The sequence below is a fragment of the Maylandia zebra genome, linkage group LG23 (genome assembly GCF_041146795.1).
Source record: "Maylandia zebra isolate NMK-2024a linkage group LG23, Mzebra_GT3a, whole genome shotgun sequence".
NCBI classification, from domain to species: domain Eukaryota; kingdom Metazoa; phylum Chordata; class Actinopteri; order Cichliformes; family Cichlidae; genus Maylandia; species Maylandia zebra.
This window is the reverse complement of record NC_135188.1, coordinates 13,207,112-13,229,046: the sequence shown is the minus strand read 5'-3', so window position 1 is coordinate 13,229,046 and position 21,935 is coordinate 13,207,112. Positions and strand designations below refer to the sequence as shown.

Here is a 21,935-nt window from a genome sequence, read left to right as displayed (position 1 = left end):
TCATATACTGCTGCATGGGCTGGGCTGTAGTTACATCCTAAGGTTTTAAAAACTGAGCTTAAATAAATGATTAGCGGTAATAAAAGCCGAGGAGGTCAACAGGGATCACTGACTGTTTTAGGAGCTTTTTGAGATCAAATAGAAGAAAATACATAACATTAAACATGTTAACAACACAAAAGCCATATTAAACGCAGACTACTTTAGACCCGGAAGTAGGATTCGTCGCGTCATCACTGAACAACCGGATTAGCTTAGCACAACAACAACAACAACAACAGCTCTCTCACCCAGGAAACACACCCTCACCCTGTAACCATGGCAACTGTAACAGAACATAGCTGTCAAACAAAACCCAAACAGTCCTGACCCGCCACAATATGAAACAAATATCGCTGTGTAATCCATTTATTTCAACAAAGTAACTGTATTCTAAATACCACCTTTTTAAGCGGTAACTGTAACGGAATACAGTTACTCATATTTTGTATTTTAAATAAGTAACGGCGGTACATGTATTCCGTTACTCCCCAACACTGCCGATTAAAGTGGCTGCTGATACTGATATTAATGATGATATATTACAATGTGAACAGTGAACCCACAGTCATCTAGAAATCCCAGTCTCTGAAAACATGCATATGGATCAATACCTGCTTTTGCTGGTTATGGGATTAATTTGACCAAATAACCACAGATTTAAATTAAACACATTTTTATTTGTTGTTGTTCTTGTCGTGTCATATCTCTCGGATAAATCTGTTACTGTTTGTATGAAACAGCTGACGTCTGAAACAACCGTTCTGCCTCGTGGAGTACCTCAGGGATCTCTTTTGGGTCTGATTCTTTTGCTTTAAATTAGATGGCATATCAGCTTCTTCAGACTTTTCGGTTCAATCATGCTGGTGTCAAAGGCTGAACTTGAGATGAATTTTCATGCTTTTATCTCTTCGTATTTGGAATTTTTGTAACAGTCTTTTTACTTCAGATTTTAAGACTGTGCAGAATCCTGTCACAGAACTTTTAACTGGTGCCAACAGAAGATCACTCACCACTCCAGTTTTGGCTTCTCTTCATGTTTTACCAAACATTTTAGAATTAATTTTAAATTTTTAGTTTTAACTTTTAAGACCTCCATGGTGGATCTCCCCAGTAAATCATGACCTGCTGAAACCTCAGACTTTTTGCTGCTGGCCCCACTAACAGCTCTAAAACCTGTGGGGATCGGACTTTTCAGGCAGTTTTACCAAGGTTGTAGAATTCTCTTCTGCTCTCTCTACACAGCACAGACTCTACTTCCTCTTTTAAAGAAGCAGCTGAAGATATTTTTATAGAGTCAAGCTTTTAATCAGCCTGTTTTATGTTGAATTATATTATGCTTTACATTGTTATGATATACTTTTAGCTAACTATTGTAACCTTTCTTGCTGATGTGCATTATATGGATTTTGTTCCCTTGCAGATGCATTACGTATCTTCGAGCCATTACTAATGCTTTATGCAAATCCAGTGTAGGAGGCCATGAATGAAGTTAGTTTGGGTAAAACGGTGCTCTCAACAGATGTTGTATTCTATACATTTTTAGTTTTACGAAGGGTTTGGTAAATATTTAATGACAGCATTAATGGCGAATGGAAGACTTGTGGAAAATGTTAATAGAAGTCATTCATCAAGCATGTTTGAAAACAATTAGCAGTTCCCTCACGGTTAATGTTTTTTGTTAATTGAAACCCTATTAAATCAAATTGCTGTCAGGCAGGATCATAATTTTGTTAGCCTTTCTACTTAAAATGATTATGTGTGTGTTAAAGATTCAGGCTAGCATGACACCAGAGCAGAAATGGAATCATTAACCCATCGTTAACCTCACATGATCAATTGTAAAAGCGCTTCCAGGCTCTGTGTGCAGCTCGTGAAGGTCAGACGTAACATTTAGATGGACTCACTACCTTATTGAACCAAAGCTTTCATTTAATCTGCTTTATTTTTGCCTCTGCCTCATCCCAGTCTTTTCATTAGCCAGCATCCACCTTAAGACAAATGTTGCTCCGGGTGGCCCTAGGTCTGTCTGCACAGGGTATCCATCATTAGGATGTGACATGTAGTGCCAAGGGTCACACACACATATGCTCTGTGTAATTGCAGATGGATACCCACAAGATGAAATGATTTACAAGTGGAGGAAGAACTCTGTGGAGGCGGCTGACCAAAAGTCCTGGCGTCTGTACCAGTTTGATTTTATGGGCCTGAGGAACACTACAGACGTCATAAAGACTACAGCAGGTAAAGAAGCACAAATTCATCTGTTTAACATTCGTAAACATTGCTGCTAACAGGCTGGAAATGGGTTGATATTTGGAGTCAGCGTGCATTGAGACAGTGCCGCTTCATTTCCACTCCTTCATTCTTTTATTGTGCAACGATTTGTGTTACAAAATCATGTTTAGCCAAACTGTTTGGAGACTAATTTGGGATATTAGATGACTATCATGCTCAGAAAAGAAACGGCAACAATAATAAGAAAATCTGGCAAGAAACAACAGATAAAATATTCACAGGACTTTCACTGCCTTCCACTCCCACTGCGGGATTTCATCCAGTTTGTCAATGAAAAATGACTTCTTTCTGTTTAAACTGCAAAGTCAAACTCTTGCTGTCCCTGGGAGGTCCCTACTAAGATAAATACATATTCATTAGTTAGACCACTTACTGTTATCTTTTTGTTTACACTGAGATTACAAACAGTAAAGGTCCCCAAAATACAGCTCTTTATTTCTCCATCTGTCATTAAATACAGTTCACTGAACGCGTTTTTGCCCAGTGGTTCCCAAAGTGGGTGAAGATGACCATAGGAAAAATATATAATATTATGTATAAGTATATAATACATATACTCATCAACTCCTCGTGAAGTGGTAAAGAAACTGAAAAGTCTAGCAGGAAATAGAGGCCCTTCACCTTCAAACTAAAATCGACACCTTTTGAAACATGTTGGTTTCAAAGGCACTTTTTCCGTTTCTGGTTTGATTTTTGGTTTTCTTTCACAACCAGTTGGTGGTTAGTTGGCAAGTGTTTGCAGACTAATTGGCATCATCTTGCAAACTATAGATAACAGCAATCAATAAAAAGAAGAACGCGCAGGATGTTCCATGAGGATGAAGTAATGCTTCATCAGCATGAGGTCCAGGACACCATTATCACACTTGCATCTAGAAGGTTTCAAAGTATGGCAAACTAGCTACTGTAGCAGCTTATTAATGTTAGTGTGCTTTATTGCCAACGCTTTCGAAGCCACGTCACTATTACTTTTTGTCTTGTGTGCAGTTTGTGTTGTCACCTGCTGACTTGGTGGACTCGGTACTTGAGAGTGTTTGGATTTCCACTGGAAAAAAATCAATTTCCATAACATGTGTTAAACTTCCATAACTTTTTTTTAACTAAAATAAAGAGTCAAGGGGCAACTGCTGTTGTGCATCAGTACCACAGAAAACAGCATTCATGCTGAAACGCATTCACAGGCTTTCAGAGGCGTTGAGGACGCTCTCATCTTTTAAGATTTGTTACAGTCTGCTGACATAATGGCAGTAAAAAAAACTTATTTTTTTCATATTCATAAAATTCTTATATATATTCTTATATATTTAATTTCAGCCCTACTTGCCTTCATTAATGTTGCCAGTTACTGTAGGAATAGTGAACGTCTGTGTCCACAAACAGTTTTTTATCTTTTTTTTTTTTTTTTTTTTTTTTTTTTGACATATTCGATGAAGCCCAGCATTTACACCACTCACACTTCTCACTGCCTGTGTGGTTGGGAGATGAGGCTGATGTCACTAACATGACAGTAAATGAAAACGTTTGGAATTACTTTACCACAGACGCTGATACTAAAATACAGAAAAGCAATTACAGAGTGTAAACGGATGAAAAGGTTTTACAAAAAAAAAGAAATGACAATGATGTATATGTAGTATCGAAAACGGGTTCTGATGTTATGTCAGCAAATTTCTTTTAGGGTGTAAGTAGTTAACTTCATGGATTATCACTGACTGAAAGCATAACTTTTTCTAATGTATTTCAGTGTTCCTCTCAGTAATATTAAACATCGGCTGTAGAGAGAAATAATTTATAAGGGCCCGCATTCACAGGAAGCTGTATGTGATCTGCATAAGGCTGACTCAGCTCTTGTATTTTTAGAAATGCTATACAGTACTGTTCAGAGGTTTTTGGCTCTTAAAATTAAGTAAAAACTCTTCCAAAAGTAAAGATACTTCATACAACATGCAGTAAGCAGAAATAAAATGAGGCAGGTCATTTGTTCCAAGCATCTTGTGGAACTTTCTGCAGCTGTTCCGTGGATTTAGTCTCCGTGTTTTGTGTCTTTGTGTAATCCATATGTAATCTATGTTCGACTCTGTGGTGTTGTATTCAGGGGTCTGTGTGCAGGCAAATAATTCACAAGCAGCTGTGAGACTCTTTTCAAAGGCAAACTGAGGAAAGTTTCATTACTCACTGTAGAAATACCTGAAAGGAAAAATAAATTCTCAATATTCGCTTATCAGATTTCCTCTGGAGGCGTTCATTTATCATCCGAACGAAGCAATTTATAATTCATCTATATATGTGCCAACATAAATTTGATAATTAGTAACAATCTCTCAGAACATTAAACTTTAATGAAAATAAATTAATGGCAAAAACCATCAATGAAGAAATTTTAACTGGAACTGTTGCATTTTATATGACCAGACTTCCATTAACTGTCACGTATCTAAATATCCTTATACATGTTCACAGTGATACTGCCCATTGAGGGCAAGGGCAAGTACACTGACTGTGATGCTGGGAAATAGAGGCTCACTGCACAGTGCTGCCTTTATTAGATTCAACAGTAGAATTACCTGATCTTGTTTTTTAATGGCTGACAGATTACATGTTACTCCCCGCTGCCTGCCTGCTGTCTTTAAAGACATGTGATTGTCAGCCAGGTGGAAAACAAAGTGATGATTATGATTCTGGTCTGTAGTTCTCGTGTTACCCTAACTCACAGTTCCACCTGGCTACATGTGCAACAGTATCTTTTCATTTGCCATGTTTAAAAAAAAAAAAAGAAAAGAAAAGTTAATACTTGTTACTTTATTGGAATTATTATTTAATAATAAATTAATTATTATTAGTTATTATTCTGTAACATGGCCTGAAATGTCATTATCACATAATTACTCATTAACAGTATAAACTACACACACACAAATAAATATATAAATGAATAAGCCAAAAAAACACTTCAAAGTGATTAATCTGATGTGCAGGTAGAAATGCAGACTACGTTGCTCATCGTCACACACTGGTTTTTGGTCAAGTAGTCAATATTAATCCTACAGGATTTGTGTTGGAGAGCCACCACTGGTTTTCATCCATTCTATACTGGGCCATAATTGGACAGATTAGGCAGCCAAACTGTAAAACCAGTATTTAATGCTATAGCAATATAAACATCTGTATACTTAACTTATTTTTACATAATCTGTTCATAACTATTCCACAATTTATACTACCCTTATCTGTATATAATCTACTCTTATAGCATTTTCTGCTCTTGCACTTCTGATTAGATGCAAACTGTATTTCGTTACCCTGTATTTATACATGTGTAATGACAAAGTTGAATCCTAATCCTAATTAGAAATTTATGTTAAAATCATATACAAATAATGTATTACTGCACCAAATCTAAAGGACTGAAGTAAAACCACAGACAGCATACAAGAAATCACATATTGGCTTGTATATCAAGTCTTGTTATGAAGCCTCGATAGCAGCTTTTTAGCCATTGCCATCTTTGCGCTTTTAAACCAGATGTGATAAGGGGAAGGGGAAAGCGGGAAGTCATTAGCCAGTGAGCATACCCTGGATAATCTTCCTCTTGGAATGACCGAAATGTACAAAATGAACTTGATGTTTTAATCAGCATTACCTGATATAAGTTACTGAGCCCATAAACCAGAAACAGTACGTATTTATTTATACAGAAAAAGAAAGTATTTTTGCAACAACGGATCACGCCCCTCTGGTGGCCTTTAAAATAAATGCATGTTTAGGGCACTTTTGATATACTTTTTAGACCATTTTTTTTTAATGCAGTTGAAAAACTGTTTGCACATTTAAACGGAACTTGTGTAACTCGTGTATGATAAGTGACCTTAAAGGTTATTTTATTAATCTTTTTAGCTGCTTCACAGCGAGCTGTTGTCACTCACTGCTGTTTGTTGGTTTGTTTGGGACATTTATGGCAAATGGCCTGTATTTGTATAGTGCTTTACTAGTCCCTAAGAACCCCAAAGTGCTTTACACGTTCAGTCATTCACCCATTCACACACACATTCACACACTGGTGATGGCAGCTACATTGTAGCCACAGCCACCCTAGGGCGCACTGACAGAGGCGAGGCTGCCGGACACTGGCGCCACCGGGCCCTCTGACCACCACCAGTAGGCAACCGGTGAAGTGTCTTGCCCAAGGACACAACGACCAAGACTGTCGGAGCCGGGGCTCAAACCGGCAACCTTCCGATTACAAGACGAACTGCCAACTCTTGAGCCACGATCGCCATTTATGTACTTATTTAAATGGTAACAATGCAGGGATTGCAACAAAAAAAAAAGAAAGAAGAAGAAGACATTTGTGGACTTTTCCACAATCTTTGTTTCAGCTTGCATTCTTTGGCCAGATTTACTAATGCCCTGCCCCGGCACAAACTGGGTTTGGCATAAAAAAAGTGTTTTCTATTTACAGAGTGTATGGGAAGTCACAGTTTCACAACTGACCCTGTTGCATGAAATTCCTTCTGAAGTCGCAACATATAGGGGGGAGAATATTTAAATAAAGCTTGTAAACTTATTTACCAAAGGTTTGCGATATGTAGTTAATGGTTAATTGCACCAGTATTTAACATGTCTTATTTTTTGCACTTAATATCGAAATGAAAAGAACCACCCCATTGTGTGGAATTTTTTACATGATCAGAACAACTGATTGAACCATCCAGAAGTTTCACATGGTTGTTATTTTCACACACAGGCGACTACGTGGTGATGACCGTGTACTTTGACCTGAGCAGAAGAATGGGCTACTTCACCATCCAGACATACATCCCCTGCATCCTCACTGTGGTTTTGTCCTGGGTGTCCTTCTGGATTAAAAAAGATGCCACTCCAGCCAGAACAGCTTTAGGTACAGTGAACTGATGACACCTGAGGGTCTGTCTTTAAAGGAACAGTACTGCACCGCATTAAATACATGGAAATAATACAGGAAGCATTACTTCAACATCCCACTTACAAGATTTAAGTTTGCACTTTTTGGTTATGTGTTTTTGAGGATTCATCTTTATGTGCTTCTCAGATATTTGTCACTAAAATCACTCCATCTGTCTGCTCTTTTGTGTTTTTCTCTTTCGTGCATGCTTTCTGTTGTTGTGCAGTCCTGTGGAACATTTTTTGTGAAGGTAACAATTTTTATTTGCTCTCTTTTTCTCCATTATTCACATCTGAGTGAGGAAATATTGACCCAGCCTTGAGTTAAAGGATTGGATAAAATGCTGAGTTTAACCACTAAAATTTCAAATTTATAAGCCCTCTAAATGTAGCTGTGTAAGCTGTTTTTACCACTGTTGTGTGAAATTATATTTTTGCTGATGAATGTGCTGTTATTGGAGCTAAAAAGGAAAATGCTACAGCTCGGTGTCACAAGGCTCCCTGTATCGCCCACCATCACCGTGTTCGATACTGTTCGCTCACACAGAGTTAGAAAATGAACGAGTGCTTTTAATCTGTCATCTTTGCTCTAAAGCATGCCGATCAATCGCTTGCAAGTCGGGAAGAAGAATGAAGATAATGAATGGATCTTAGATGTAAGCTGATTGTAAATGTATCTGGCAAGCCAGGCCAGTGTGGGAGTAAAGATAAAGCCCCTTTAGGACTCAGTCAAGGTCAGAAAACCTTTCAGCTGACTTAAACACTTACACTTCTAACTTTGTTTAGTAGCATGCTTATACTCTATGAACATTTCTTTACAGAACCTCATAGTTTCACACTTTAAGCTGTCAGTAAAAAGTAAAATGCCTCCGAGACGTTCCTCTCATCCAGCCTGCTTTTCATGCTGTTGTTTAGAGGAAAAACTCTGTGTCACAGCAACAGCAGAAGTCAGGTAAGAGTAATCACTGTGGCAAGCAGAGGCTAAAGGAAAAGTGCGAGATGTCCGCCTAAAATAGATGGGGCCAGCCTGTTACCATAGGAACCTCAGTGAAACAGTAACGGATGTTTTTTTTTTTCCTTTAAAGGCATCTCTTTAAAGCTCACAGAGGAGCGAGATTGGCGAGCGAAGAAATGAAATTATTCAGAGATGCTGGAGGGATAGAGGTCTTCATTATATCTAATTAATTCATCGTTTGTCACATAAATGACACATTTGGCTTCTAACACGACTAAATAGCACAAGCAAAATAAAATAAAGGCCTACTGTAACTAATTTAATACAGAGCGAGCCACGACAATTAATAGGAAAATATGAATTAATACAACATAAGAAATAACTGTGTGTTTGGAGGACTGCACGTAAATACGCTTCTGTAATTTTTACATGGGATGAATTCCCACACGTGTTGCTCATTATCACTCTTCATGCCCATCAGTCGCATCAAACCCCAAACACAAGTGTTGTTGTTGGTGCTGACAAAGGATATGTTAATCAAAAACATTCGAGTGATTCAGTCACCTACTTTGTCACTTTTTTTGTTTTTACGTGCTATTAGTATGATTGCTCATGATTATTATTATTTATAATACAGAGGAGGTACAGGAGTTAGGACAGTCTCCTCACAACACGAGGTTCCTGAGTTGGAACTCTCCATGTGCAGTCTGCACGTTCTCCTGGCGTCCTCCCACAGGCCAAAGACATGCATGTTAGATAAATTGGTGATTCTGAATTGGATATGAATGGTTCTCATTGTCCCTTTGTTAACCTTGTGATAGATAGACTGGTAAACGGGTTGTACACCTCTCACCTGGTGACAGCTGGGATACGCTCCAGCTCCAACCCACCCACACCTGCCTTACACCCCATAAATCGAGATGGAGCTAGGAAAATATATAGAACTAAAACAGAGGATGAACTGAGAGGCCTGTTTTGAACACGCACAGCTACTCTAGAGTCCAAAACTAAATATGTGGAGCTGGTGATCAGCACTGAAAGGCAACTTTAACGAATGGGTAAATGGGTTCTTTGCTTGTGGTGATCTGTTGTGTTTAAAGCAACAGTATCACTGATCTCTTCACTGCGACTACCTTGTCTTTGTGTACTCATCGGTGTTTTCAGTGCTGCACTTTCATTGAAATGAAACCATCAGTGTTCTCTTGCGTCTCAGCGTCTAATGTGATCATAAAGGATCTCGAGGCAATCACCTCACAGATGTGTCGATATTTATGTCGATGAGAATCTCTCGGTTGTGTAATCCTCGTCCTGCCTGGCTTTTGCCGGACTGTCTGAGACACTGAACACGCAATGCTTTTTTGAGTTGTTTTTCCACAGTTATTGTTATAATTCTGCATCACCAGCTCAAGTGTCTGTAGAGATTTTAATGTCGGCATTGTGTCACTTTATAGTGATGTGGTTAGCAAGCGCAAACAACAAAACTCAGTTTGGACCAAAGTCACATTCCAAGTGGAAACAGATCCAAAAAACTTGTGTTTGACTGAGACGACTTTTGTTTGTCCTTCAGGTATAACCACAGTTCTGACCATGACCACTCTCAGTACTGTGGCCAGGACATCACTGCCCAGAGTGTCTTATGTCACCGCCATGGACCTTTTTGTCACCGTCTGCTTCCTGTTTGTCTTTGCTGCTCTGATGGAGTACGCTACGTTAAATTACTACTCGTACAGCGTTCGAAGACCCAGCTACATGGAACCGAAAAGACTGGTGAGCTAGTTTGTGCATTTCAAACAGATGTGTTAAATAGTCTCACTGAGTTAGGTCGGTGAACTCTGAGGAAAAAAACGGTAAAATGTATGCACAGGATTATTGTCACATGTTAGAAAAGTAGTTTTTTTCTGATAGTGCTTCAGTTCTGTTATCAAAGGATTGAAGTAAGAAAAGTGCTCAGAGATGAGATGATGTGATGGTGCCTTATCTACGCGCTTTGATGGGACCATCACTATTTTACAGGACAGGCGGGCCATCAAATACAGCGAGAACAGAGTCTACCTCATGTCCTGTGCTCTCATCTTACACTTAGTGTCGCACATGAAAATGTTTCCAGACACTGTTAGTGGACACACAACAGACTCAGATGTTCTTTTAGTTCGTCCACTCATGTCAGCAAAGTATCTACAAAGTATCTTTCAGCTTCTTTTATCAGCATCATGATTGCAGTGTGAAAACGTTCCCTGTCAGATTTTTAGACATCATTTCTGACAGCTTGCAGATTAATCAACAGGTGGAAAGCTGTTGAATTTTACTCTTTCATTTTGCCTCAAAGTTTCCTTACAGGGGAGGTTATTATGAACGATTATTTAAAAAATAGATATAAAGACATTTTAATTCGGACTTTAAGAGGCTACTGCCCGTGTTATGGCAAAAATGATTTACTGCCACTGCTGCACTCACTATTTCCCTCATGTCTGGAGAACATGTAGATATTAGACATGTTAAGAGTTTGTCCAGACTGAGCTGCCCTAACAAGGGTACAAAAACACACAGTTGAAAAACATAATCAATGGATATAAAGACGTAAGTTATTCTCCCTCAGAATACTTTAATCTTACTGAGACTAAATGGCTACAAATTGGACCTCAGATCTGTAACCATCAAACTTTCTGGACAATGTTCTGCTTTAAGAAAAAAAAACCTTCTAATGTGATGGGGGGAAAGCATTTGGTACTCAAAAGACTTCTTGTATTTTCAGAACTACTCAGTCCTCGATGTGAGACCTCCTCCACACACAGTCATCGCTTTAAACAACTCCATGTACTGGCAGGAATTTGAAGACCCTTGTGTCTACGAGTGTCTGGACGGAAAAGACTGCCAGAGCTTCTTCTGCTGTTTCGAGGAGTGTAAAGAAGGCGGTTGGAGGAGAGGCCGCGTCCACATAGATGTACATGAACTGGACGCATACTCCCGCGTTTTTTTCCCCACCTCCTTCTTACTCTTCAACATCGTCTACTGGGTAGGCTATCTCTACCTTTAGCACACTGAGGGTGCCTGCTTGGTTTCAGGAGATGGACAGTGCAGCTTAACAGAGGTAATTCAATCTGAATAAAAGGTAACACCAAATAAACTCTTTCCTGTGGACCCTGAAGAAGTTACCTGGAGATGAAAACACAGTCAGGAGGACTGTGTGTTTGTGGTGTGTGTGTGTGTGTGTGTGTGTCTGTGTCTGTGTGTGTGTGTGCAGCCCTGTGCCTGGCAGAGATTTCAGCCTCAGTGGCTTCAGGTATGAGAATACATCACAATAGTGACTCTCTTCATATGCTGTACACAGAGGGATGTCAGGATGGACAGTGCACTAACGACGACTTGAAGACGAAGAAGAAAATGTGTCCCAGACTCCTCAGTCAGGAGGATGGCTTGTGTTGTAGGGAATGCTTTTATCCAGTCATCAGTCAGATCCAGATGATGAAAATCCAAGGATGTTCAAACCACTCATAGTGCCTTCCTCTGGAGGGGTAGATACTATCTGCTACAATAATCAGGGAATAATGATTTATTAAGAAAAATAGAAGAGCCTGGCTTTGACTGATTATGGCTATTCTCATTCAGAACCCCATTTAAAAAATGGCCATTTCTTGGAAAACACAAAGGATTATTAGATTCTTATCACTTCATTATGACTTTCAGCCACTAGACATGGCTCATCCCTCCTTCGTCACAACACTTTGAGTTCTCTGTATGTTATAAAGATCAGGCTGGTAAAAGGACGATTCAAATGAACTTGACAGCCAAGATAACAGCGTGTGCTTTACTGGTATATTTTTAATACATTTTATGGTGTTAAACCAATTCTTTCAATGGTTCTTTATACTGTTTGTGTTACTATAGTAACAAGTCAAACTGTGGGTTTTACTTATTCTAAACCCAGAGGGGAGAGGAAAATTAAATTACTGAAGAAAAGTCTGTCTTTGGCACAAAAGACCAGCCAACAGAGATCAACAACCACATGTATGCGCTTATGAAAAAAATACTTTCATTTGAAAGACGTGCTTTTACTATATTCTGCGAAATACACCTGTTGAATTCCTTGTATTAGATAAGAAGACTTCTTCCAGGACCTATATATGAATTTAGAGCTCACAGCTGGATCGTTTAGGTTAGCATAAAGACTATCGTCTTGGAGTTTATGAATTTTTCCTCCCTGCAATTTGGTTTTTGCACATACGAGAATAAGTCTACTCTGCTTCACTTAGTTTGGCAGGACCAACATCAGTCACACCAATAAATCTGTAGGAACATGACAAAGATGTGGCTTCAGTTAAAATTATCCCATTTAACTCTAGAACACTAATGTGCAGTTTTGTAACATTATATTTAAGTATAAAACATACTTTCCATCAAAATATATTAAAGTACAACAATACATAACAAATTGAAGTACTCTTCCTTTATTTCCCCTATGATCTAATGAAATAAAACGGCTCTAGAATAAGTCAAAAATTTAGGAATCATTAAAAAAAATGAATAACAAAAAATACAAATAATGGAACTGGGAGCTTGTTTTTCGGTCCACCCAGTCCTGAGACATGTGAGCCTTGTCTGGTGAAGGCACAGTCTCCCTGCATTACAGAAAACAGTGAGCGAGAGAAACACAAAAGCACTTATTCTGAGAGGAGAAAATGATCTGCTTAATATTTTTTTTTTTTTACCATAAAAATTCTATTGGACATTACCACTAAATGATATTTATTCATTGTGTGAGTTAAAATCACCCAACACTCGTGTTCTAAGGTTGAATTTAAATACATATTCCTGGTACAAAATAAAGTATGTCATAAAAAAGTAAAACTTCATCAACTTTTAATGCAAGAAGGATCTAATAAAGCTATGCCAGCTCCAGATTAATAATATGCAGTTATTAACACAAATAACATTTATAATATCCAGGGATGCTAGGCCTGACCTAGACTCATTTTAAGTTCCCACCAAAACAATAAAAACCAGCTTCCCTCTTATCTAATAAAAACCCAGAGACAGCACAGACAAAATATACAAGACTGCAACCTACCAAACAGTAGCATAAAGCATATAACAATAACATGAAAGAGCTTAAATAATACAGCAGGTCAGGTTATAACAGGCCAAACGAAACCCAGAACCTGCTTCAATCAATCATCTAACTCTGGACACGGAGGCAAAATATTCTAGAATGTGTAATTTTTCCTTTAAAAGAAACCTTAGCAGTGAGTTGTTGTTGATCAATGTGAGTCACACATATGGAATGAACCTGAAGTTTTCTTTTACATTTGCAGTAAGATGTGGAGGCTTTGGAGGTGGAAAATTTTGGGGTTAAATGTATTTACAGGCAGCAGGCGCAACAAAACTGTTTATGTCTACCAGCTGGATTGTCACAGATTGGGCTCCTTTGAGATGAAACACCCTGGGAGCCGAGGCAGCCATGCTTATAATGGAAGTGTTCTTTTTCTACATGAGCATATTCACACCGTGTATTGGCGTCACACAGCAGCCACTTCTTAGCGCACACTAGATAAAGTAACTAGGCAAAGAATAGTGTTTGTTCTGCTGTTTAACTAATGCCTAGGTTCAATATAATGGGTGTCACTGGTACATAATTGTAGGCACAAATACAATAATCCTGCTTATTACAATCACCAATCTCTGTTTGCATGCAATAAACAGTTACAATTACGCTGAAGAGGCTATGTTAGAAATAGAGTTATAGTTTTAATATGGACTGTTTGTATCATAATTTGATTTCCGTGTTTCCACCTGGCATTAGCGACCGTTGAATTGCCTTAGTGTAGCCCACCCTGAGCTGAGACGAACACCAGAAAGACGTATTTACCTCTGATAAATAACCTCAGCGTGGTGAAGACCTCACTTCAGCAACGGTTACTCCTTTGCTTTTGGCAGTAAACCAAGTCGGAACTTTTTATATCCCTTTTTCAGCTTTTTTCTTTTAATTATATTTGCTATGTTTGTGCCAAATATTTCACACAGGTGCCCTCTCATTTGTTTATTCAGACACGCCTGAGCAACCCTAAAATGGTTATTTTAATGTTTTAATACTGAGGAAACAGCACGGTGTGGTATGCTGGAAAAACACTCTACCGGCGTTGACACTGAGTTATGGTACAGGAACGCATACGTGAATAATGAATTCAGAGCTTTTCTTATTTCTTTATTTGCATCAGTTTAATTAAATGACATCTTAAATGGGAAATGTCAACTTGCAAAAGAATATTGAAAGAACATTTTCAGGATTTCCACACAGAAAAAGGGTAAACTATGTCAAGAATGGTGTAAAGTGCCGCCCACTATGCCAGCAGCTAAAATGAATGAAAATGAAAATGTTGGTTTGCGTGCTCAATGTGTTTCTTCAACAAACACAAAATGCTGAAAGCAGTTCTTTTGATCTTTTTATTTCTCAACTTGAACAGCCACGTATCATTTTCTCTGTCCTAATTTGGGGGCAAAAATGTACTTTTATGATCCATGTTTGTGTTAGCGGAGCTGCCCAGATGTGACAGTGCCCCGACTCCCTTCTGCTGACACATGAAGGGCGATGCAATAAGATTTTCTGAGTGGTGCTCTACCTTACACTCTTACACTACATTATCATGTAAAGATGAAAAACAAACAAACACATGCTTCAGTTCTTGCTTCTTGGAGGCCTCGCTTTGCTTTTGTCAAACAGGTGATTGAAAAAAAGGCGGACATGTAAAGGGGATCTCACGCTAGTTCTGTTTCACCGGCAGAATCACCAGGATTCACCAGTCGGTCAGTTTAACCTGCCAGATGAGATCTGCCTGTTCATGGACTCTCCACGCTTTGTATTATCAGGCAACAGAAACTAAAACAACAGAAACAGACATGGAAGTGGTATCATTTAACTCACTAACAGGTCAAACGTTACTGTGAGCTTGGCTCTGTATGATGTTCGGACGTTTCTGTAGGGGTTGTGTATTGCTACTTATGTCAGAGCTCATCTCTGGACTTTACATAAAAATGGAAGATGTTCTTTAAACTGTAAATGTGAAGCCAAAATACTGGCAGAGCCATCTTGTACTGATCATTTGTAACTGTGCAGTAATGACCTGGGTCTGGAAAACATGACAGTTTGCAATTAACACAGAATATTTCATATTTTTATCATTTCTAGTGAAAAATATTTTTAGGACGTAAGTTTCTGGCTGCATTGAGTCACTGAGCTCTTAGGTCACTAGGTATAATATTAACAGTAACTTAGTTAACCTTCAATGTATGAACGTATGAGCTCGTATGTCTGCCATCACCCATTGGATAGTGAAGCCTCGATCGAAGCTTCTTTTTTTTTAAATAGCAGATGTCAAAAGTCAGACATTTACAGTTACAGGCAAATGATAAATTGTCACATTAAAATATAAATAGTTTTTTGGCCCTTTTGACTCTAATGTGTACCTTAATTTACAAAATTTTTGTTGTATTTGTGAAAATGTTAAACTTGCAGAGTTATCAGTTAACACTATAAAATACTACAATTTTACTTACCAAATCGGGAGCGCAGACATTTTGGGCAATCTCTTTGATATTTGCCTTAAAAACGCACAAACATGCTATAGAGGTCTAACTCAGTGGCCAAAATTGGCTGAGGTGAAATCTAGCAGATATCTAGTGGCAAAATCAGCAATCACCAGCCACTCAAAGCAGCCACACACCTAATAATGTACAACTTCAAGCCTTAATTAAAAAAACAAGAACAACTCCACTGCAATTATTATGGAACAATAGCAGCTGCTTAAGCCAGGCTGGCTGTAAACACGTTTATTTCTGCAGCAAAGCTGCCCAAAACAAACCTCATGTGGAAAAATGAAGAATATGACAGAAAACATGTTGTTTGGCTCATGTATGAATTAAACTCCAGCTGGCCGTGTCACCACTAAGATAATTGAGATATTTTGGCTTCACTTCTGAAGAATTGTCTACCATCAAGAAATTCTTTTTTTTTTCATGATATACATGATAAAACACTTATGAGTCTCCATGAGGCACAAAGCTATGATTTTATTGAGCATAATGAAAACTAATATCCGGTCGTTAAGTCTGACGTCACTAGCCGTGTCTGGGCCTAAACTCCGCTGCAGGTCCATATATCAAACGATCACTATGGCATTACTGAGAGTTGAAAAACTGTCTAAAGTCTTTCATCTTTAATAAAATGATCAGCGTTCTGCTCTACCAGGTGTAACAATTGAGTTTAACATCCAGGCATCCATGAAAACGGAATTTATGACATTTAACGGAGTTAGAAGTTAGCAGGAAGTTTGCTCGGTAGCTTCTATCTAAATACAATATAGCATGTCCTGACTGCGGGGTTTTGGAAACAAATTAAAACGTACAGCTCTGTTATCACTTCCAACATAAATGAAGACAGAAAACTAAGCAGTGATGTTTGTAGGGTTACTGAAGTTTGGCTAGCTGGTATATAATGATGTGCTACGTGACCGCTAGCGACACAGCTATGTTAGCATAATATACACACGCTAACTTTTTTTCCACTCGATAAAAGTTAACTTGAGTGTTCTCGGGGGTCAGGAACAAATGTAATCGCATGGCAGGATGCTGTAAAAGGACCAAACGTCAGCCAGGAGAACAACTGAGATAATCCATCCACAATACGAAGTTAGTCATTCATATACTGCTGCATGGGCTGGGCTGTAGCTACATCCTAAGGTTTTAAAAACTGAGCTTAAATAAATGATTAGCGGTAATAAAAACATTAAACATGTTAACACAAAAGCCATATTAAACGCAGACTACTTTAGGCCCGGAAGTAGGATTCGTCACGTCATCACTTAACGACCGGATAGTGTGCCCTTTTAAATTGAGACGTCATTTTCCACTGACTCTACCGTGTGCTCTCTCCAGTGGCATTTGAAAAATTCTAATTTCTACCATCAATGTCATATTTTCTAGTTTTCCATGGACAGCCCAAATTATTTGGTATTAACTTTTGAGCCTGCTGGAAAGGAAAGGGGTAAACACAGGGAGAGCTACAGGCTGTGATTTGATGCTGGGCCAGTACTGGCATGTGTGTGACTCCACACTGAACCGGTGAACCAGCTCTGGGCTCTGTGTCATCTGAGGATGAGCAGGTCTCAGGCAGATGGGGAGGCTGAGCTGGTGACAGACAGGAAACGTATCCGTCACCAATGTGCTGGGAAAGCTCTTGCAAAGAAAGCTGTGTCAAAATCTTTGCAGTATCGGCGCAGCTTTGATGAGCTGAAGTATATCAAACCACCGAACTTACTCAAAGCCACATTCGGAGTATTGTTGCGACAAACAAGCCAAAGACATTTCTGTTTCATATTCTTCTCCGACGGCTGAAATAATGCTCAAGGAAGCTGGACTTTTTTTTTTCTTTTTTGATAAATGCTTTCCATGTGCTCAGTGCAGTACAGTGAAGTGTCATTGGAATGAAATCTATGAGTGTAACAGTAATAATTAGCCTATAAATGCTCTGAGGTGGTCTGTGTCTTTTTTCCAGTTTGTCCACAGCTGTATGATTTGCAGCAGAAACCCCACTAACAGCTTCTGTAATTGCTGAAGAGGCTTCAGTCTCTGCTGATGTACACAGTGTTTTTTCTACCACAAGCTTTCATTTACAGCCACGTTTTTGCTCTCGCCAGTGATTTTTTTCAGCAGTGGTTTCATATTTTGGTCGTCTCTCCTATTTAACACAAATTGAACTGTACACTTTTCTCCTGCTTTAGGTTTTCAGATTTGTGGCTCAAGTGTGACATACAATAGATGTTTCATTACTCAGTGGTATAGTCAAGTGCAAGTGTTGAGACTGTACTCCTCTGCAGCGTGGTGTCCTGTGAGTTGGGTTCTTTTGTTGGGTTGTTGTTTTTGCTCCTTTGGCTCCACTGCATCTACAGTCCATTTCCGATGCTCATGCTATTTTCATACCCACGGTTCTTTTTATATCTAAAATGTGCATTACTACTGAGGACCACAAAATATGGAATAAAGTTTCTTTTTCATAAATGAACATCATTGTGCTTGATTCTGATGTTTTAATGTTAACGTTTGAAGGCGTTTACAACCTGGAACAGAGGAATAGAGCGGAGGGCATTTGCTCAAACTGGAACAGACATTTTTTTTAACTGAAATTCAAATATAATCATTGGATTAATTTACATCTTAAATATATTACACTGAACAAAAATATAAACGCAACACTTTTGTTTTTGCTCCCATTCCCCATGGGATGGACGTAGAGACCTAAAATTCATTCCAGATACACAATATAACCATCCCTCCCAAACAGTGGTCACAAATCAGTCCAAATGTGTGGTAGTGGGCACATCTGCCATATTGAGATAATCCATCCCACCTCACAGGTGTGCCACATCAGGATGCTGATCTGACATCATGAGTAGTGCACAGGTGTACCTCAGACTGCCCACAACAAAAGGCCACCCTGGAATGTGCAGTTTTGTCTCACAGCAAAATGCCACAGATGCCACAAGCAATGAGGGAGCGTGCAATTGGCATGCTGACAGCAGGAATGTCAACCAGATCTGTCGCCCGTGCATTGAATGTTCATTTCTCAACCATAACCCGTCTCCACAGGCGTTTCAGAGAATATGGCAGCACATCCAACCGGCCTCACAACCGCAGACCTCGTGTAACCACACCAGCCCAGGACCTCCACATCCAGCAGGTTCACCTCCAAGATCGTCTGAGACCAGCCACCCAGACAGCTGCTGGAACAATTGGTTTGCACAACCAAACAATTTCTGCACAAACTGTCAGAAACCGTCTCAGGGACGCTCAACTGCATGCCCGTCGTCCTCATCGGGGTCTTTACCTGACTCCAGCTCGTCGCCGTAACAGACTTGTGTGGGCAAATGCTCACATTCGATGGCGTCTGGCACGTTGGAGAGGTGTGCGCTTTACGGATGAATCATGATTCACATTGTTCAGGGCAGATGGCAGCTGAGAATGTCCCAGTTCTTGCATGGCCAGCATACTCACTGGACATGTCACCCATTGAGCATGTTCGGGATGTGCTTGACCGGCGTATACGACAGCGTGTACCAGTTCCCACGAATATCCAACAACCTCGCACAGCCATTGAAGTGAAGTGGACCAACATTCCACAGGCCACAATTGACAATCTGATAGACTCCATGCGACGATGTGTTGCACTGCATGAGGCAAATGGTGGTCACACCAGATACTGACCGGTTCTGGGTCCCCAGACCCCCAATAGCGCAAAAAACTGCACATTCCAGGGTGGCCTTTTGTTGTGGGCAGTCTGAGGTACACCTGTGCACTACTCATGATGTCAGATCAGCATCCTGATGTGGCACACCTGTGAGGTGGGATGGATTATCTCAATATGGCAGATGTGCCCACTACCACACATTTGGACTGATTTGTGACCACTGTTTGGGAGGGATGGTTATATTGTGTATCTGGAATGAATTTTAGGTCTCTACGTCCATCCCATGGGGAATGGGAGCAGTAACAAAGGTGTTGCGTTTATATTTTTGTTCAGTGTAAGATAATTTCCAGAAAAAAAGAAAATTTCAAAGTTATAAAGTCAAAGTTTTGAGATGGCTCTGCCAATCAGGAAGCTTTGTCATGGTATGTCTTTTCCTTGTTACACAGGAGCAGAAGGTGCAAGTCATCAGCTATCAGTGCTACAGCTGCTGGTCATGAATGAGCAAACTGGTTTTAAAAAATAATGTAATCCTTGTGTTACTAGCTAAATCGCATGGCGTTATTAGCACAACAGCAACTTCTTCATGTTTATATTGCTAGTTTACTAATGCCATCACTATTTGATTTTGAGCGCCTGTATCTGAACCATCTGTTTCCAGGTACTAAAGAAATGATGTTATTCACGGAGCTTCCTGATTGGTACACCTAACTGCAACTTAGTAACTCCAAATTTGAAGAAAACAACAAAGATAATTTTGATTTATTCATTTGAGTTCTTCCTTTCAGTGGTGGAAACAAGCTTCCACGTTAAAGCGAGCTAAAAGAGTAAAATAAATTTGAAAAGTTAAAAAGATATTTGTCAGTGAATGACGTCACTCATGATGTCTCTCAAGGCTCATTGTTGTAATCCCAGAAATTATCTGAAAATCCATAAATGAAAAGAAATGTAATAAAGTATAAAACTTACAAAAAAGAAAAGTAATAGCACAAAAATGCAGAACATTTAGATACTGCAAAGTATGTGCAAGTAGTAAAGTGCCAAAAAAATGAAGGGCACCAATAATCTTAAACACCATTTACAATGACAAGGGTTTGGAGTAAGTGTACAATGATCTGCCACACCACACAATAAACATAGCAGAACTGACAGTGTCTATGAATTTGTAGAGCTGGGAGAAATTATTTGTAATAAAATGTAAACATTTTAGGTGCAAACGCTGAAAATGAGCAAATCAGCCAAGAGAGTCTGAGAAAATATGGAAACACAAGATCATTCAACAATGTCTTGCTGCATGGTTTTAAATCTTTTCTATTTAAGTCTTAATCTGCAACAGAAATCTGAGTTTTTGTCTAGATTTGGCCTCCAGGAGCTGCATGAACTCAGCTTAGAGGTTTCCTGCACATGAACAATGATGAAAAAAGCTGTACAGGACTGAATGACAGGTGAATAGGTTTAAAACACTCAAACAATAAACACTGGACTGTAATGAGCATGATGACTAGATCCACTTTCATGCAAACACACCCACATCTAAAAACCGCTCTTGGGGAGCTCAGTGACGTCTGTGATTTTTTTTTTTATTTTGTGGATTAATTGGAGACCTATTTTTTTGGCAGTGACACAGTGTTCTCGACATGCTTTATGGGTTGTGTTTTTGTTTTGTTTTTTTAACAGTTTTCACAAAATCAGCTGCTGTTTAGGATGTGATGGATTTCATCATTCACTTCCATTAGCGATTACGCTACATGTGTAGCATGCCCAGATCCAACTGAACCCTGCACACACACTTAATGCAGGCCAGCACATAGCCAAACAAACTTCAACCTTTAGTCTTCAGGCTTCTAGATGAGAACAAAAAGCTTCAGGGATTCCAAGTTAAAATAATTAAGGAATCCTTAAAAAATAAATTCAAAATGCAAAAGAGGATGAAACCAAATGGGGAAAAAAAAGTCACACAAGCCAGGGAGCATAAGCAGCAGCTGTGTGTAAAAGTGTTTGCCCCCTACCTGGTTTCCTAGTGTGTTGCATATTTGTCACACATGTCTCAGATGAACAAACAAATTTTAATATTAGAAAAAGATAACAAAATGCAGTTTTAAATGATGATTTCATTGATTTATCCAAACCTACCCTGTGTGTGTCCCTGTGTGAAAAAGTTATTCTTGTCAAATCATGAATTGTTAACACTTTTAGAAAGCTGAGTTCAGTTTTACTAAACACACTCAGGCCTGATTACTGGAAGAACTGTTCAATCCAGAAGCCACTTAAATAGAACCTGTCGGTTTCTCGGGTGTTTCTTTTGATCGTGGCATGATGTGTTGCTTTTTGCGATCTTTTAGCTTGCTTCACTTTGTCAAAGTCACTGATGGAAAGGATTACAAAGCCATTTCTAAGGTTTTGGGACTCCAGTGAACCACAGTGAGAGCCATTATACAGACATGGAAAGAATACTATGTGGACTGATGAGACAAATAAACTTTTTAGAAGGTT

General features: G+C 39.1%; 1 protein-coding gene across 4 annotated transcripts in view; it reads left to right on the top strand.

The window, feature by feature from the left end:
• Positions 1-18,233, top strand: part of gabrg3 (gamma-aminobutyric acid type A receptor subunit gamma3) — a 91,132-nt gene extending 72,899 nt beyond the window's left edge. For 3 of the 4 annotated variants that reach the window (XM_076880346.1, XM_004552806.2, XM_004552805.3), the window contains 5 exons: positions 2,146-2,283; positions 7,082-7,234; positions 7,485-7,508; positions 9,780-9,979; positions 10,965-18,233. In XM_076880346.1, coding sequence (XP_076736461.1) covers positions 2,146-2,283; positions 7,082-7,234; positions 7,485-7,508; positions 9,780-9,979; positions 10,965-11,246 — 797 coding nt within the window. In that variant the 3' untranslated portion in view covers positions 11,247-18,233. The remainder of the gene's footprint in view (positions 1-2,145; positions 2,284-7,081; positions 7,235-7,484; positions 7,509-9,779; positions 9,980-10,964) is intronic. The other variant, XM_076880347.1, reaches the window with a different exon arrangement.
• Positions 18,234-21,935: the final 3,702 nt, after the last annotated feature.